This window comes from Epinephelus moara, chromosome 23 (genome assembly GCF_006386435.1).
Source record: "Epinephelus moara isolate mb chromosome 23, YSFRI_EMoa_1.0, whole genome shotgun sequence".
Taxonomy (NCBI): domain Eukaryota; kingdom Metazoa; phylum Chordata; class Actinopteri; order Perciformes; family Serranidae; genus Epinephelus; species Epinephelus moara.
This window is the reverse complement of record NC_065528.1, coordinates 8,888,787-8,908,309: the sequence shown is the minus strand read 5'-3', so window position 1 is coordinate 8,908,309 and position 19,523 is coordinate 8,888,787. Positions and strand designations below refer to the sequence as shown.

Sequence of the window (19,523 nt, the reverse complement as noted above, 5' to 3'; positions counted from 1 at the left end):
TGTGACATATCTGCCTCCCATCTGTCATAACACACTTCAAAACACAACTGCAAGTGATAGTCATGGTTTGGTAAGAAAGCATGCAGGCTTCTTCAAGGGAAATTTCTGCTTGATTTACAGTTGGCTGATGGCACTGATACAATAGTGTGTTTCCTACCAGGAACTACTGAGGCAGTTCTGAGAACAGCAGCAATAAACTGTATGAAGGAACTGTTCAGCTCAGAAAATGTATCAATGATGCTTCATGATGGGACAGTGACTTGACGAAAGGTTCTGGGGATTCTGCGAGGATTAAGTCTTTCTATCTATCTCACACACTTGGCTGAGAGCAGTGATAAGAGATAGGAGGAGGGTTTGGTCAGTGAGACAAACTGCTCAAGAAATACATGCAAATTGAGGCTATTTTCCTGAGAATGTACATGGGCGATTATGATAGCATAAAGTATTTTGTGCTGAACGGCACGTATATGCAGTATTAGCTATCAGCCATATTCCTGTAGACTTACTATCATGTTTCTGTGGTACTGCAACCTCACAGCGACCTTTTACATATTTGAGGACATTTTAGAATACTGTATCATTACAATATATTATAATATTCCTAATTGGACCCATTGTGTTGTGTTACTCAGTGATCTTTTGCACCTAATATTTATCTACAACTTTTCTGTAATATTGTCTTTACAGTGAGTTTATGCTGCTCAGTACTAATTTTATGGTAAACTTGACATACATTATGGCAGTAATACTCAACTTTTAGACTGTGGGCCAAATTGGGCCCATGACAGTGTGCCATGGGGCCCACTAACCATATTCTAATTCACAATGAAAACATATTTTTTTGGTACTTTAGGGCCTGTGTCCACATAGCATTTTTTCTCAACGCCGGCTTATTTTTGTCAATTATTCCCATTGAAGATAGAGTGTATGCAGCCGGATGTGGCTGCCCAGAGAAAAAGCGGTGTTCAGTGTCTTTTTTCAGAGCGCTCCACCTTTTTTGTGCGTCCGCTCCGAATGCTCCCAGTTGACAATCTCTCAACTTTTCAAAAAGATGCTGGTGATATCCCTACCACTCCTTTAGCTAGGCTGCTGTCACAACATAGAAGATGTCTGTGCAAGCAGATCAGCTAGCGAACACTAGATGTTGCTCGGAAGTTTTGTACTTTCATCACCGTACTGTTTGTTGTTAACTGTGTAGTAAACCCTCTCTTAACATAGCATTGCATTAGCAACCTAGCTAACATTAATGTCAAACATTGTTGTCATGGGGCGTCAGTAGCGTAGTGGATAGTGCCGGCGCCTGAAGTACAGAGGCATTACCTCACTGCAGTGGTCTGCGACCCCTTGCTGCATGTCAGTCCACGCTCTCTCTCTCTCTCTCTGTCTCCCCATTTCACACACTGTCCTATCCATTAAAGGCAAAAGCCCACAAAAAATAATCTTTAAAAAAAAAAAAGACATTGTTGTCATAGAAACAGAAACCACATGCAGCGTGTCATGAAAAAAAAAAAGTGCTAGGAGTACTTTTTCATGAAGCCCAGGGATGAAGCGCCCGGCCACTGCTTTTCTACTGAAGAAAAATGCTCTGTGGACACAGGTTCTTTTATTAAAAAAAAAAAAAAAAAAAAGGTGCCACAGTGCATAAAAAACATAAAAATTGAGTTTGTTTGTTAAAAAAAAAAGTTGCCAGGGAGGATCCCCTGGACCCTGTCAGAGGTCCAGGCTAAGCCCCGAATGTCCTCATAACCTAAACGCCCCTGTGTACATCTGATCGATGCAGGGCTGCTGTGACTAGATCTGATAAAGATGAGTGTGGACAGCAAATGTCTAAAGGTTAAAAACGGGCCATTCATTTATTGTGCATACTGATAAATATTAATAATGTTTGTTTATTAAGTGGCCCCTGATCTCCTGTCCCTTTGCAAAAGTGGCCCCCAGACAAAGCAAGTTTAGTAACCTGTCTTTTTGGTCCACAAGGTGAAGTCAGGTAAGTGTGACAAAAATGTTTTACATCTTAGGCTCTTTACATATTACCAACCTATCACCAAACATGTTACTGCATTGTTACTACAAATGTATACAAATGTGCTTGATTAGTCTGAGATAACTAGGATGGGCAGAGCAAAGAGTCAAAAAATGACTGGTGCCAGAACTTTTAAGAAAAGCCATGTGGCATGTTGATTTTCTCTTTTTGGCAATTAGAGTGCTCTAGCTAACACAATGAGGTTATACCAACAAAAATGGTTGCATGGTGTTGCATTTATCAAGTGTTTGACTTTTAATACACTTTAGTTTTTATGGGAAAAGGTTTTGAGTGAGTTCTTTATGCATTCAGGTAAAATGGGACATTTTAGTCTGACATGAAACCAGCATGTTGTTAGGCTACCAGGTGCCATAAACCATGACTTATGTTATTGTCTCCCATATTGTTATATTACAGACATTTTTAGTATTTCAAAAAATATTAAAGACAATGCAGTGAGTCCACGTGAGCCACAACAGTCAAGAATTAGTCATCACTGTTAAGACCCAAGTCCATTTTAAACAGTATGGCAGTAAGGACATAGCAGACGACAAGGGAAAGCATTTTTAATGAGTAGTTAGGTTACATTAATGATTTAATGAATTAATGACTGCATTGATAAAGGGATATAACCATTTAATAAACAAACATGACGGTCTCCTTTTGTCCTACCTGTCCCATTTCACTCGAACATATCAGAGTGAGGCAGGGGTTCTTGATGTGTTTAAAGGTCTAAAGTTTCAGAAATATTTTACTTAGCAACATATTTTCACTGTAGAACTATAGCAGAGATACATAGGTAAAGGGAAAACTTAAGGTATTATTCAGAATTTTAGGTGGTTTTCATAAGGGGTGTCACATTCTGTAACTTCACCTTAGAGGCAGTTTTACATTGTCATTTTTCTGTGATATAGTTTATTAACAAAATGAACCCCCCCAAAATATATCAGAGGAATACCTCAGACCTTTTTCCCAAGGGTATGTAGAGCCCTAATTGTCATACAGTGCTTTTAATGGTTTATCTCTGCCGACCACATCAATGCAGGATATTCCTAGCAGGACAGATAATGACAGCACCTTTGCCTCTGAAATTGCCCACCGGCATTTGAAGCACCGCCCACTTGGTATTTAAACCCACAATGTCACTTCACTTCAGCTTCACACTGGAGAACTTGATCTTGACCAACACGTTTGGATTCATAGGGGAAAAAAGCCTACAATTAAACCTATATAGCCTACTGAGTTATAACTACCAAGAAGGTAAGACTTCTCTTTACTTATGATGTGTGTAGGTTTATTCAAAACCTGTAACCGTTTAAGGTATTTGCATAATGCAGGGAGGCTGCATTTATGGGCATTTTCAGAAGAATGTAAAATGTTCATCTGGTGCAAAAGTTAAATGGCTGTTATGGAAAAAGAGGTTATGAAGCAGAAACTGTGATTAAGAATATATTGTGGGTATTTCAGTGCAGATAGTGTGTTTTAAAGTTTTTCATTTAGATTCTAAATGAATGCAATGAGGGTAAATTCATGAGGCGCATTTTCACCGGCTCTATTTTTTGTTGCTGTAGTCTAATGAGCAGCAGGTTCACTGACCACTTATTTCTCCTGCTTTCTCCAAAGGTTTCATCCACTGCCAAACTTGGATATCTGGACCCCACATCAATCTTCTGGGAACTTTATTTATTTATTTAGTTTTTGTTTCCTCATTTTCAAAACATTTTTTTTCTCTTTATTTTTTTTCAATCCCACTCTTGGGATTAAACCCTCGCCCAGTCCGTGTGGTCGCCCCCCTCCTTCCCGCCTCAGAGAGGGTGTAAAGTTAAAGTTGGCCCGGAGATGCAGTCCCTTCTCCCGCTTGCTGTGTATTGCATCAGCCTGGTTTCCCTCCAGCAGCTGCTGGCTCTGCCGGCGGAGGAGCGTCCCGACAGGAACAGGTAGGAGACCCGGTTTATTGAGTTACTACTTTATATGTATAAAGACCCGCTCCGCGCTTCTGATTGGCTCAATGCTCTTTAACATATGTGACAAACGCGCGTGGAGCCGCAGTACAGTTAATTTAAATATTCTTGCGCCAGCTGTTATTAATAGCCACTTACTGTCCACTTTGAACTGTGTGGTTAGAGGTTAAAGCGGAGAACTATATCCATTATTTAATGTTAATTAGCCATAGCGGCAGTATTAGGTATTAAATTATGTATTGAACATGCCTTTTAAAAATGAAAGTAATGTGTAAAAAGTTACACAAGTTAGCTTCAAAGCTGATGCTAATTTAAGCTAACATCCATTTTTTATCAAGCAAGTTTTCAGTGGACCTTTGTTTAAATACAAGGGCATAGGTTTAGTTTCAATGTAGGGGGGCACTTGGGGTCCTCTGGTGAATTTTTATGCACCAGTTTTTGATGGAGATGTCTTCATTTTTGACAAAAGCAAGTCCTCTTCTGCTTAAATGTTTTTATAGGGGGGAACAAATGCACAAATATTGTGTGTCCCTCCGCCCCTCTCGAAATGTGCACCTATGTAGGCTATGTGGACATTAGGGTTAATCACAAACATTAGCATTCCTAAAACTCTCACTCTTCTCTAACTTATTGTTTAACGTTCATTTTTGTTCACTTTATTCAGTACACCAGCCACTAAAAGGTGGAATTTAGCCTGTAGCCTGTGTAATAAATCACATCAGGGTTACTGTGTGTAAAAGTGAAAGTGTTGTGTCGGACAGATAATGTAGACTACAAGGTCAGAAGCTTTGCCATGATACAATAAAACACTTTTTCTCTCCTTGAGATAAGCCCTGCTGGAGAGCACATCAGCTGTGGAATAAGTGATAGTGTCGGGCGTTGCCATTTTATATTCAAATAAACCATTGTAACTATCTAAACATTTATAAAGACCAAATCAAATAAAATCCATGTTATTTCTGTAATATCTTTTTTAAATTCTGTAGTCTAACAGTGTAACAGTTCAAAGTTCACAATGACCTTATTGTATATATAGTCTTGTTTCTATTAGTGAACCACAAAGTAGGCGAAAGTTTAAACTAACTGATCATGAGGGCATTATCATGAGCTTGTTGGCATTGTAATCTGCATTCATTTTCCAAACTTTATATGATTATTCTCTTTTCATCCTCTTCCGCCTCTCGATCCCATCAGCTGTCACATGAGTAACTGTTTATAGAGGTTTTGTTTGGTTTAATCTCTCTGTGATTCTCAATGGAAAACTGTTATTTCCGAGGTGGGAAAACCGGTTTGTCCCAAAGCCCAGCCAGAAATACCAGCATGGACTTTTGTAAAGGATCTCGTTAGGCAATGAGTGGCACCTGTACTTTTCCACCCCTTAAGTGGCAGTCCGACACTCATTCAGTACAGTCTACCTGTTTTAATATGTGAGGGAGGCCTGCCAGCGATGCAATATGCTGGTGGAGTTGCACTGTGGAGGAGCAGACAGGAATGTGGAGGATGAGTTGGTGTGTGAACGCCCCCTTCTGGTATATTTTGGAACCACAGCTGATGGCCCAGCAGGAGGGAGACAAAGTTAGTGGTGTGATGTGTTGTGGGGGGGGCTGGATAAAGGCAAGCATGGGGCCCCTAAAGGCCTACACTGACCTTTTTGTTGGCCCACAAAGACACTGATCAACATTTTGCCTTTATTCAACAGTGTGTAGAGAAAGACACAAGAAACAAGGGGAGAGAAAAGGCTATGACATGCAACAAGGGTCCCCTTGGTTGTTGTTAGGTGGTATGCACTGGGGCGTTCCCTTGTAGGTGCTTTTAATGGAAAAAAATGAAATAATATCAGTTAAAGAAATGAATATGATTTAAAGTGATGTGGCTGGAGGAAAGGTTTCTCAAAAAGACTGTATATTAAAAACTGATTGTTATACATAAAAATGATCCACATTCAAAGAGTCAGATCCTACAGGGCAGGAGCGATGAAAGAAAGCTCTTAACATCTAATAGTGATAATGTCAAAGTGTAAGAAGATCTGCGAGTGGAATTTTCCTCCAGGTGGCCATCTCTTGCGTGTGTGTGTGTGTGTGTGTGTGTGTTCAAACACCTGCTGCTGAAACCTTACCGAAGTAAATGGAAGCGATGCTCATGTTTGTGTTGCCTGGCCTCTTTCACTGCACCTGCCCTGCGCTGTAATCCCCCATCATTCCCATCTTTGTCTAAAAGTGTCATTACCAGCGTGGGTCATCACTGCTGTTTGATATCGCTCACTCTGAGAGAAATTGATGCAGCAGCTGAGTGGGATTTTTGAGTAACAAACGTGTTAGTTGTGTAATTAGACTGCCCCATAGCTTACCAGAACATTCAGTAATGTCCCATAAAATTCTATCTGTGTCACTGCGTTTTTAATTTGTCTTTCATTGGTCATTTATATTTAATCTTTGTTTTACAATTTTGGGCAGTTGCTTTGTGCACACCTAACAGCCTTTTTCATTAGTTGTGCTTTTTGGGGGATTTTTTTCTTATTTTCACATTAAAAATACACTGAAAATGTGATTTAAACCAAAGTAAGGTGATGCTCATATGACTGAAATTGCAACACCTTTTCCTGCCCATCTTTATCAGAGGAGGCTAATTTGATCCTTTAAGTATTTTACCCACTTTGGATGGTATATCCCTGCTCACTGCTATTCTTGTCACTGTTGACTCTGGGGAGGTTGTTGATATGTCTCCCTTACACGTGCACATGTCGCAGCCTCACCAGGAGGGTATAACCTTAACTAAAACCTGAACAGCCAGCAGGAGTCTGTTTATACCTGCTATTAACAAGTGCCTTGTTAGTGTAAATGACCGCCAAGACGTGTTGTGACCCGATCACTTAAACCACTTGCCAAGGTAGTCTGGGATGCATTTGACCTTGGATTTTTTTTCCGTAACCGCTAATGCATCCTAATGCATCTCCGGTGGTTGTTTTGGTGACAGCGTGCTAAGGTTCTGTAACTTGACTGTTTTACAACAAGCTTGATGTAGTCTTGTGTGTCCAGCCACCAATTTGCTTTATGGAAGGAGACTTGTTTAATTCTGCTGACACCGATATCTCCAGCTGTACTGACACAACCGCTAACATGAGTAGCAAGCATGCTAGTATGCAGCTAGCTAGAACGTGGATGTAATAACTGTGTGCAAGCCCGTCTGACCCTCTGGCGCAAGTGACGTAGGCAGTATCTTTTTTTTTTTTAAAGATATTTTTTACCTTTAATTGACAGGACAGAAGAGCGTGAAGGGGGAAAGAGAGAGAGGGAGTGACATGCAGCAAAGGGCCACAGGCTGGACTCGAGCCCGGGCCGCTGCGGCAACAGCCTTGTACATGGGGCGCCTGCTCTACCACTATGCCACCGACGCCCCGATGTAGGCAGTATCTGAACACAAGTGGTTAGCTGGAGACGCATGATAGACACAAGTGTAAATGGCGATGTGTCTTGGGTGTCCGGTTTGTGTTTGGATCACTGAAACGCACATTAATACTAGATGTAAGCAGGCTTCAGAAATCACTAATATAGCGACAAGATCACAATCACTCACTGGCTTCCCACCATGAACACCAAATTCCATTGGACTCCGATATTTGTGGTCATGGGTAAATACTTCTTTCACCTTCTTCAAGGCACGTGTCCACATAGCATTTTTGTTTGGCAAAAAAGCAGTGGCAGGGTGCCAGGGAGCACCTTATCCCAACACTTTATAAAAAGCGCTCCCAGAGCTATTTTTAATAATGCGTTGCATGTCATGTATCTTGACATTAATGTAATGCTGTGTTAATAGAAGGTTGACTTCACAGTTGACAACAAGCTTACAACACGTATGGCGATGAAAACACAACACCCATCAGTAACATTCAGTGTCTGGCCAATCTGCCTCCACAGATTGGTTTATCTGTCTTTGTTCTGATAGTTCCTGACTGACATGTCATGCAGCTCGGGACAGATAGTAGCTAAAGAAGCGACAGTGAAGACTTCTGAAAAGTTCAAAGATTTTAAATTAGAAGTGTTCAGCAGCTGTGCTCTGAAAAAAGATGTCTGCAGCGCCCTTTCTCTTGGCAGCCGCATACCTCATAATGAGCAGTTGAAAAAAGATGCTGCCGGTCAGAAAAAAAATCTGGGTGGACACAGGCCCTTAGATCGGACTTCTTATCGGCTGATAAATCAAAAATCCCATTAGGGAATCTCATTACTTCAAATTATGTGCCTGAAGTTGATTCAGTGTTGTTGAACATGTACATTAAACGAGGGCCTGTGGTTGGGTAGTGTCAGTTTTATAGACCTTCAGTAATGTAACTGATCACAGTCTATACAAATATATTTCACTCCAACAACACCCCCCTTCACATTTCCTGCTTCACAAGCCTCCACATTTCTCACTTTGCACATCTCTCATAAATGTCCAGTCTGCTTTTTATTAGGACAGTAAATTCTTGACTCCATAGAGCACATCCTGTCCTGTTACCATCACATGCTGACAGTATGATTATAACAGACATAACTACTCTACATTTTTCTCTGCCGTTGGACACCGACACTGTGTCTGAGCTCACATGTCTGTCATTCCTTCCCTGTTCTGCGTTTGTGTCCATGTTGTCCCTGTGTGTCCTGATAAGGACACGGCAAAATCCACTAGGACGCTGTAACAATGCCTGACGGGCGCTTCCCAAACAAGGAGAAATTGCATGTTCCTGGGATCGCATGCAGCGCATACCCTTCATTGTAGTTTTACATAATGTCTCGAGGTTTTCTTTGTAAGGGAAAATAGCCGGGGTCCGCAGCCAAACAAGTTAAATATGGCTTTAGCAGCGAAGCAGCTTTGCAATACAGATTCCAGAAGTGGGAAGCGGCTCATTGCTTAAAGGCGAAGGACATGGAAAGCTGATTTGTGGTCAAGTTTTTGCTATGTAGACCTACTCTGTTCCATTTGGACCAGGGTACGATGACATGACAAATCAGTCTGTGTATATGTGTTGTGGCCATGAGTTTGTTCAAAGTTTGTAAAGGCCAAATAAAGTCACGTGTTTCAACAAACAATTTGCTAAATCATTAACTCATCCTTATAGCGTGGAAGTGAACAGCGTGGGCTCCAATGTAGATACTCTTAACATAATATTTACCTGAGAAACAGACTGAATTCATCTCACACAGGGTCACTTCCTGCCTTGTTGGTGTTTGTTGAGACACTCTGCACATACAGTTGGCTTTGGGTCCACCCTCTTGATTTGCTATCTATATTCTGACATGTTTACACCTTATCAAGGAACAACAAGAACATTACTCTCTCTTTATTGTGTATACATTCTCAGAAAACCACTTTTATGTTTGCAGAATGAGTGAAACCAGAATTGCCTCTGCTGTAAATCATCTCAAGAAAGGCCTCTTCTCGTGTGTCTTGTAAACGTGAATTTTGGCTTGGACTGCTGAGATATATGTACGTTATAAACAGCTGGCTCCGCAGGGGTCAATCTCACCAAACCCAAGCTAAGTTGAGGAGGGTGAAAGCTGTAACCAAGCAGGCAGAGAATTCCAGTGTGGATTAATGGCTAAGACCTAAATTCCACCCTCCACATCCTTAAAGAGCAGGTTTCCGCTCCACACAGAGAGTCACACCGTTGTGGAGGCATGAATGCGCATGTTATGGTATATAGGTATATAATAAGAGTAGCTTATAGTGAAAGAGTGGATCAAAAGGCTTAAGAAACAAAGGAATGGAGAGGAAACCTGCTGTTGCCTGATCTTGTGATTGTGAGTGTTTTGTCTACTCGCATGTCTATGATGTTGTTTCAGAGCTGACGTATAGTTTTTAACTTGGCGTCCTTTCCATGTAATTTACTGGCTGTACTAAGTACACTCAGTGTCCAGTTTTGCTTGCAGACAGTAAATCACATCCCACTGAGGAGGTTATGAAAGCAGACCTGCTCCCGAACAAACAGGACCAGTGGAAGCCTGTGAAATAAATCACCTTTTATTTATTTTTGTCCTGCTCTTTGCTAACAACAATCTCCTTACTGTTACCTATTGGAAGATTACAAATGAATGTGCCATATTTACTGCTGATTAAGGCTGCCATTGGTAAGCTTTCGCGCCTCACCAGCATGGCACTGGGGTTAGGGTGAAGGAGGGCATTCCCTCTGCAGGGTTAGGGTTAGGTTTTGGTTTGGAGACATGGTTAAGATGCCAGTGGTCACATGCTTTTGGAAACCCTTCACAACCCTTTGACAACAATTCGACATTCATTTCACGCAGTGGTTGGCCAACTATTTTTTGTCACTGAAATTATGTAGACATTACCCGAAGGAGCTGTGTGTGAGAACGCAAATGTCCGAATCAGTCAGATTTGACATTAAACAGATCCTTCAAGCTCCCTGGTGAAAAGTCTGTGTAATGTCCGATTGAGCCCATGTGTGAGTAGTGCAGGTAATTGCCTGGAGAATTCATGGTGAGTGTGTGGGCGTGTTGGTGACATTTCTATCACAAGGCTTGCCCGAAACTGGAGGAAAACAAACATCCGAGGATGAAGAGGAAGGGTCATTTACACGAAGATGTCAAACGAAAATGTCTACCCGGAGAGATGACCAGATTTAGGCACGCCTGTTGTTAAACGCCAAAGCTGTAATCGTCAGACAAATTCAAGTATCAGCAAAAGACTCCGTCTTTTAATGCCCAAATTACGAACTGGCTACAGGACCTCGATGTAATCTGTGTTATGCCCTTTGTCCTGCACGCTCTGCCCAGGCACCACCCCTTGCCTAAATGAAATAGAGTAATTCCAGTTGGTCAGAACCCCTCTGACAGAGACAGTCTCCTGTTGTGTTCTTCGTGTGTGGATGAGAATCTTTGGAAAATGTCTGGATCTGATTCTCCAGACATTGTCCGGAGTTCATATGAGAAAACGGCTTGTGAAAGGCTTCCAGGAGAGACTGTTTTTACCTTGCCTTCAACTGTGGGTGTTTGGAACACTAGCGACGTAGTCAGACAACACCAGGATTTGGGGTCAGGGGTAGGGAGGGCTTGGTAGCTGAAGGCAGCAATGCTGGGAGGTTAATACAGAAGAAAAACCAAACAAGGTAGCACAAAGGGATCAGCGTAGCCTTTTTATCAAACTTCAAAATCCTGAGAAATCATCCTCAGTCAAAAGGAATTTAAGTTTAAAGCCCTTCAAAGAAGACCGTGCAAGGTGTCGTGATCCACAGAGGAGTGAACAATTAAAGGCAAAGTAGCTCAGATATCTTTGATCGTCTGCCAATCACAGAGACCTCCATAACTGTGGAAGTGTGGGATTAGGCTCCTAATAACCAAATTAGCCTGTCTCGTGAAATCAGATGTGACATAGTGAAAGAGTTCTCTACTGGAAGATTCTTTTAACTTATGGAAGAAAAAGCACAGGAGTCTAAAGTCTCCTTGAAAGGAGCTTGGCTATGGATTTGCCCTCCATTAGCCATTAATATAAAAATATTATATTTAAATTTGCCTGTACACTATTTGTGAACTACTTTAAAAGTACTTATGTAATAGACCAAAAGATATCAGGCTTCAAGTGAGATAAGCAAGAAAATTGCTGCATTGGAAATCTTGAAAACCAAACAAAACGTCTAAGGAATAAACACTTAAGAAACACAAACACATTTAACCTCATATAAAGAGCAAAACTGATCTGCTTTCTTAAAGCCTTAAGCTCCCAGGAAGTATTCTCCTTTGTAATAGTTGTTGAAGCACAGTCATGGGGTCCTGGTGGCCATCTGCCAGCTACTTGAGGTGCTCTAACTGGCCAGCTGGTTTCTAGTGAATTGGAGTTGGTTAAGTTGCAGACCTGCAAAGTCCAATCCTGTGTGAGCGTTAAAGGATTTGTGTTAGATTGTTGAAGTTCTTAGGGCAACTAAGCATCACCTTAAGCCGTGAGTGATGGCCAGCTGGACAAGAACAAAATTCTGTTCTCTTTAAGGAGACACCTGCATTGTTACCTATTGGGGGACAGCTCAACAGGGGCCCACAGGTAACTTTAAACATTGCGGCCCCCTGGTGGGTTAATCCGGCCCTGGGTTAAAAGTGTTTCTACTTATGATGAGTTTCTTTTCTTTTAATTTAACTTTTGACTTCCAGGATCCAAAATACATAAAAGAAGATTACAGAATAAAGTCAGAATAAGAATTTGGTGCAGAGCCACCACTGCTGCCTTGTAAATAGCTTCCCTGTGCAGTCAAATGCGACTTTCACTGTGCACACCAGGTGGGTGTAACTTGGTGATGTGGCACCATGGCACACCAAGCCTATCCTGGAAATAGTGCTTGCCTCTGTCTGTGGCCTGGCGTTATGCAACTATTTATTCAGCCACTGTTGTACAGCAGGTCACCTCCAGGGTACTAAACCTGCCAGCAGTGTGCCAGCAGCTAAACCGGCTGAATAAACCAGAAGATTCACATTTCACAGAGGAATCCCAAACCCACCACAGCACTGACTGTAAGAGGAGCCATCGACTGTCATGTCTCACATCTAAACCTCTCACTATGAGTAAAGACTGAGCATCCATGGTAAAATAACAGGAGTCAGCATTTCACAAGTGGAACACACTTTTTATAATTAGATCAGCCGTGGCTTCTGGCTCTCCGAACATGGGAATCCAGTGCCAAACCTGATGCAGTGGAAGATTTTATCCTTTGACTCAGAAAAGCAAACGGCAGATATATTTACCCTGATGCTGTTTTTAAACCTCTTTATAAAAGAAGAATCTACTGCTAACTTTTAACAGTTTCAGCCTATTCCTCCATTGGCTGCCAGGTTCAAAAGCTCTTTTCTATTTACTTCTTGCTGACCTTTAGCAGTGGTGATGGGTTAACACTCAGACAGAGGAGTCACACTGAGCTGTACAAACACAGCAGGGACAGTTCAGTGAGGAGCTGAAGGGTCAAGTTACAAGAAGTGAGTGTCTTTGTCAAACAATGAACAGATGGTTGCGCTGTTTGTTGAACGGCCTGTACCTGCCGTTTTTTGTAAAGGGTCTCACTACACAAAGTACAAAAAACATGTCGTTCCATTTAACTCTAGTTAAGTGATGGTTACTTGGCACGACAACACCATAACTCCTGGTATTGTTTTCACATTGTGAGTCTAGGTCAAAGGCTGAAAAATGAAGCCAACGCGGTAGTGCTAAAAACTGCAGTTTCTCAAATGGCCACTTGAGGCTGGCTCTAAAAGATCTGCCTAACTGTTGACACCTTTTGACACTGCAATAGCATCACAATCATGCAAGATACAGTCACGAAACTTTACAGGTGTGTAGCTGAGATCAAGATGAAGGCCGAATTGAAAGATGGGCTTGGTCCGAGCAAGGGGCCTGAAAGTAGGGGGTAGAAGGTAGGGAAGGGGCCATTGCTTCCCCAGTTTGTTTTAAATCACGGATCGCTGTATTGCAGCTTGAGTGACCCATCGCAGGATAGTCTCTAGCTTTGGTTTCATTTTGCCTGGTTTTTAGATTCTTTGAGAAGCCTTTGAGATTTAAATGGAATTTCCTGCTACAGCACTAAAAAGTGACATTTGCACAATTCATAAGCCACTTATCTTTCAGAAAACAACATCCTAGTTGCTCTGGACAGTCCACCTTACTCTAAGCTGTTTTAGTGGAACTACTTTCTACTGAAAAAATTCTGGATTTTTTATGAAAACTGTTTTTGTGAAAGACACATTGCTGATGACTTTTACCAACGTAACTTTTATGTATTTTGCGCAACACAATTCAAATTCTATTCAGCTCTTTTGTATTAGAATAGTGATCGAAGTTTCAAAACTTGGGCGCATAAAACCAAAACTACTTCTACCACTGCTGGGAAATTAGAGAGAAAATATGTCATTTTGTAATTTGATTGAACTGACCTTCAAAAAAGTAAAAATCTGTGTCTATTGGGCAAGACATGCCTACAGTTTAACTTATGTATTGGAACAAGGCAGAGCAAGGTTCATGAAATACTAAGACAAACTGACATTAGATATGAAATAATCTAACTAATCTAACTGCACCAGTCTGTTTTATTACTGAGAATGTTCTCCTCTCGAGCCCCTCAGCACAGCTGAGACATGGCCGGCTAAGTTTCCCATAGTTACCATTTGCTGAAACCCAACTGGGCATTAAAATGCAGTGTGGCGCAGGCTTTGATTGTATAATGTAAGACGTGAGGCAGACTCAGGCACCTGCTGTTTTAGGCCACATGTGAAAAGCCATTAACTTCTATGTTGTACATTAAGAGATGAGCATGGTGTCCACATGGATGGGTGACTGTGCAGAGAGCCATGCTGTGTTCACACAGCAGGCAAAAATGATTTGTTTATCAAAGCTGCTTTGTACGGCTAATCGGATTTCTGCAGAATTACCTGTGCCCTTACAACATTAGTTGCTATAGTAACAATACTGGCAGGTGCATGCAAGACTAAAGGTCTTTTCTATTTAGAAATCTTCTGCACTCTCATTCTATCCTGTTCTATCCATAGCTGCAGCAAAGATTTAGACATAGAGTTTCTATTGTATTTTTATAAACCACGCTAGCTGGGAATGGTAATGTTGGTCAGGCGACATTTTAGCTCACTGCTGTGCCTAAATACACAGCTGTTGGCGTGGTTGTAAACATTAGGAATTGGGTCTCTTCATTTTTCCAGGAACTACCATTCTTCTCCATATTGCAACATATTGTGATACTGTATGAATGACAGTCACACACCTCCAGGACAAGTTTTCACCTGATTTCTGTTTTCTCCTCAGGTCGGACCTCCTCAACAAGCTCATCGACCAAACGGAGGATAAAGCCTTGGCATCAGAAAGCCAGACTTACACTGACGTCCCGTCTTCAGCCCTCAGGCGATTCCCAAATTGGCTGCCTGGTTTCCTCAGGCACCGTCCAGCTTCAGGAGCGAGAACAGCCTCACCAAACCTGGCATGGGCACGGCCCACTAAGGCGCAGCAGATTGAGAGGAGGCCCCTGAGAGCTCGTCGCCATGCCCACTCAGGATTGCGGGGTGGTCACCACTACCCCCACCATGCCCAGCTGATGAGAGTGGGCTGCGTCTTGGGAACCTGCCAAGTGCAGAACCTCAGCCACCGGCTCTATCAGCTCATCGGTCAGAGTGGCAGAGAAGACTCATCCCCCATAAACCCCAGGAGCCCCCATAGTTATGGATGAGTTAGCTGATACCCCCAAACACCCACAGCAAGTCTATCTATATCTCCAGTTATTTATCTCTTAATGTATTACTGGTAGTCTTTGCATTAGAGTTTGATGTAGTCCATAACTTTTGTTTTTCTATCTCAAATAGACAATTATACTCCCCATAAAGGACTGTTGTGCCTCAGAATTTGAAGATTCAAATTCAAGATTGTGACTGAATCATTCTTCCACCCACAATTTGAGTTCTCCCACCATCCAGAGAACATTTGCCTTTTGAAGGACGTTCTTGTCTTTTTGGTACTCCCCCCTGAATGCTCACATAAAGCCATGAGGCCTCAGTTTGACGTCTTAATCCTGTTAATATAAGAATGAAGGCTTGTCCTCAACACCATCCAGTGGCCTGGTCCTGTCTGCCAACTGAACTCCCCAGCGGTGCTTATACCACAACTCATTGATCAAACACCTAAGCCCCTAATGTGGATTTCAACCTGCACATAAAGCTGGAGCCCTGTCAAAACCAATGAATTCCCAAAGACCCCGTAAATGACCCAGTGAACCCTTTTACCTCTTTTTTGTGCCCCCCTTTTGCCAATTTTGAAAACTCCCAGACTATTTCACAACTGCATGTGAACACTAACATCCCTGGAATATTCCACAAGCTCTCAGCTGGGAACTCTTCACTCAGCAGGACTTTGTGTTTCAGAACCACAATTTAGATTTGAAACCAGCCACAGCACTTAGGTTACACCCGAGTTTAAGAGCATTCTGACTCAGAACTCAACCGCATAAAGTCCATGCTGAAATGAAAAAGAATAGGGTCATCATCCAGTGCCTTGGGAAGACTCTATACAGAAACTCACTCCCCAAAGGATCCATTTCAATGTTGCATATAGTAGCCTGTTGGACTAACACAGGAGGTGGCAAAGTAACCTTGGAGCCATGGATCAGGGCTCTGTCGCACCACTGCTGGCACTTTCCCCACCAGAGGCCAAGTCTGAAATATTAGCCTTTTCACATGATTCATAAGTTCCCCTTGCAAGTCAGGACTTTGGGTTGACAGCAGTTTATTAAACCTGACCTAATCACTTCAGGCATATGTGCCGCCACAGCAGGACAGGGGGCTCAGCCTCCTTTGGTCTGCACACTTAATGCCAATACATAAATATAAAGAACAAAGCATGTGGCTCCCACACATATGCACACGTGCAGCCTTGAAGTTTGCAGATATTAGGGTAGGCTCGCCAAGAATACATTTAAAAAAATTCCCTCACTTTGCAGCATATTTGGGGGATTTTCCAGAGTAACATGGATTCTTATTCTGGAGAGAAATGCTGCTGTTAAATGTTTTAATGCCATTTTCTTGTGCTGTTAGAAGCACGGACACAATTTCATTTATCCCTATTGTATTGAGGTGGAGGTAGAAATCTCTAAAAGTTGGCAAATACACCAATAGTAATTCAAACAGTAATGTTGCAAATGAATGGAGAGATAAAGGACAAAAGTTCCTTACATTTCCAAAAGGCAGTGCTTGGCAACTTTGAAGTATAGACTTTAGGCTTGGGCGATATCTATTTTTTTTATATTTTCATACCTTTCTGAAACTTCATGGGAGTAAACGATATATGACAGCATTTGTGTGTATGGTGCCCCCCTCGTCTGTCTGGTGAGTTGGCTATGTTCCACAAGCTCTCTTAGCTTTTTCAGGCTAATAAATGAACATTTTAACCTCACAAATTGTCAAGAAAGGTAATATTTTTACTGTGCAAATTCTGAATTCAACTTTGTCTGTCACCAAACGAAGACTAACGTTAGCTTAATAGTCTTGCTAACTCATCATAAAACACCCTATTTTCAAACTCAGTGAAACAAAATAAAACTCATTAAAATCATATTAGTCTTGTTAGTCATTAAGTTAGTTTGTCCACTGTTCCAAAAATCACCAACTTTGCTTGGTTTGGTTGAAAAAAACCCCTGATTTACCGAGTTAGATGTGAAAATATGTTGTTTTTCCTCACTTTCTTTCACTGCTGTTGCTAGCTAAGCTGTTGTTTACAGTCCTGTAACAACCTCACCACTCGCAGTCGCCATGTTTCGTAGCTTCCACCAGTAAAGACTGACCTATGGTGGCGCGGGATGTGCACTACATACACCACATCCTCAATACAGCACCTCCATATGAGTTTAATAGGAAGATGAGTGTCTGTATTTTAGACGGTATTGAAAATAATACTGGTCAGACTTCTCAATACCCTGGCATACACTAACACGGTAATATTGCCCAAGCCTAGTGGTATACAATATAAACAATCCTATTGTCAGTAAAAGGCACCCTGGTTGTTAACATGTAGTATGTAAAATGGGTTTAGGCTCGTCCTGAGGCGGCGGCTAGAAGCTCTACTGCTACATTATGGGTTTCTCATGAGAGACCACAGTGACCAAAATGTTAGGTGTGCCCGATTTCAAATATGTACAAAAAATAGCAAAGCACCATCAAAAATACATGCCCTGACATTTCCTCTCTATATTTGTCCGTCTCTGAAATGGTGGGCGGGCGACAGACTTGGAATAATTTAGGTCACGCTCTACTCATCAAGCAAGCTAAAATTTGGCCTGAGACTTTCCAAAAATGCAACCTTGTATATAAAACCCACATTTTTGCTGAGAAACATCATTTTATTACATATTATTGACATACTTCTAAACTTCTATTCCAGGACTTTACTATCTGGCAGCCTGATCTTAACCTGCAGGGAGTGGTTGAATGTTTCAAAGCGGGAATAGTAGCCGAACTGTTGGCCCTCTTTCTGATTTATGTACACAGTTATTTAGATGATCTTATCTAGTATTTTAGCCTCTTTTTATTTTGCATATAATTTCACAAACATGAACATTTGGTATTCCTGAGAGCATTAGTTTAAACTCACCAAATACCTGGCAATACTTGACAAATCGAATGACTTTACATGTGATCTGCATCATATAATAATGTATTCTTTTTTATCTTAATCTGTGTCTTCTGATTTTACTATGTGTCTTTACTCTTTTTTTTACATTCAGTGTCTCAGCCTCATCTTGGCTCTCTTTTTTCTTCTGTCTGTAATCATGGAGGTCACAGGGTAATAATCAGTGGTGTCTTAGTCTTAAATCTAATCTGTTCAAAGGCTTGCTGAGGTGAAATATGCCATTCTCTCTGCTGTAATGGAGCTAATCAATGTCTCGTGACAGATCATTAAAAGGCTTTTCAAATGCTGAAAAATCCTGGTGGATCTCTCTGCTTTTTAAAATGTACTACTTCAGACACACGTGACGTGTGTGTGGGTATGTGTTGAGCTGCTGTATGTAGCCTATCAGGACTCTTATCTCCTGTGTTTGATCTGTGCTCTGGACCATTGTGCTCCCATCCTTTTTTTCTTTTTTTTTTTTGCGCAGTATGTTTTTGTGACGTCAGGAGTTGCGTCATGTCAAGTTGTGTTAGCAAACTGTGCGCGACCGTCAATACCTCCCCACAGAAACACCTTTCATGGCTCTTTGTTGCAAAGAGGAATGAGTGCAGAGTGTAAATGTTACTTTTGTAAGATGGTGTAGATCCAGGTCGTTGTTAGTAGGTTTCTTTTTGCTGATTTTCCATTTGAAAGTCACATGATGTCCTTTAGGGTCACAGGAAAGCACTTTAACGCAAACACGTGTGAATCTAACTCATTGTAATGAACTCGTGAAAGTTGGACAAGATTCCTCCTGTAAATGTTGCATTTGGGATTATCTGCGAATGTGTTTGAAGACGTCAGTGCACTCCATGTGGAGTTGGGATGACTGTGAACGTCGTGTGCACCTGTGAATATATCTATAGAAATATATATTTAGTCAAACTATTTAAAGAAAGTTATGTATTTAAGTTATCTTTGTATGTTAATATCTGTATGTCACCAAAGACTATTTATCTCTTTTCCACTGCTCCTTAAACATGACCTTTTGGTAGGAAACAAAGTCTTAACTGTAGTTAAAATGTTACTGTTTGACAATGTCTCTGTAAAATAAAGAATTATACTGTAATAAGATGAGTACGACTAAAGAGTGTGTGTGTTTGTGTGTATTCCTATGAGACATAAAATCATGCAATAAAAAAGGCTGGGCTACACCATTAAGAATGAATTTAACCTAAGATTAGTTTTAATCAGAGCTTAACAAAACTAGGGTTAAAAAAAGCAGAACTCTGTTTCACAATTAAAAGTTAATCTCTGTTTAGTAATTCCTATTGATGTAAAACAAAATTAAATGGAGTTTAATCAATATGGAAATGCTTGCTTACCTAAATTTAAATAAGTAAGTAAATAAATGTGTGTGTTGTAGGGAGCTAGTA

General features: G+C 41.3%; 1 protein-coding gene across 1 annotated transcript; it reads left to right on the top strand.

Moving 5' to 3' along the window:
- The first annotated feature begins 3,188 nt into the window (after window positions 1–3,188).
- Window positions 3,189–19,224, top strand: adm2a (adrenomedullin 2a). Its single transcript, XM_050036145.1, has 3 exons — window positions 3,189–3,283; window positions 3,647–3,960; window positions 14,764–19,224. The coding sequence occupies exons 2-3, from the start codon at window positions 3,863–3,865 to the stop codon at window positions 15,179–15,181; spliced, it is 516 nt and encodes a 171-aa protein (XP_049892102.1). The 5' UTR covers window positions 3,189–3,283; window positions 3,647–3,862; the 3' UTR covers window positions 15,182–19,224.
- Window positions 19,225–19,523: the final 299 nt, after the last annotated feature.

What these genes read in the sequence shown, in the direction of transcription:
- adm2a (XM_050036145.1), top strand. Translation starts at nt 3,863, where the DNA reads ATGCAGTCCCTTCTCCCGCTTGCTGTGTATTGCATCAGCCTGGTTTCC. An exon ending in GAGCGTCCCGACAGGAACAG is followed by an intron (nt 3,961 to 14,763) that starts GTAGGAGACCCG and finishes TTTTCTCCTCAG; the next exon opens with GTCGGACCTCCTCAACAAGC.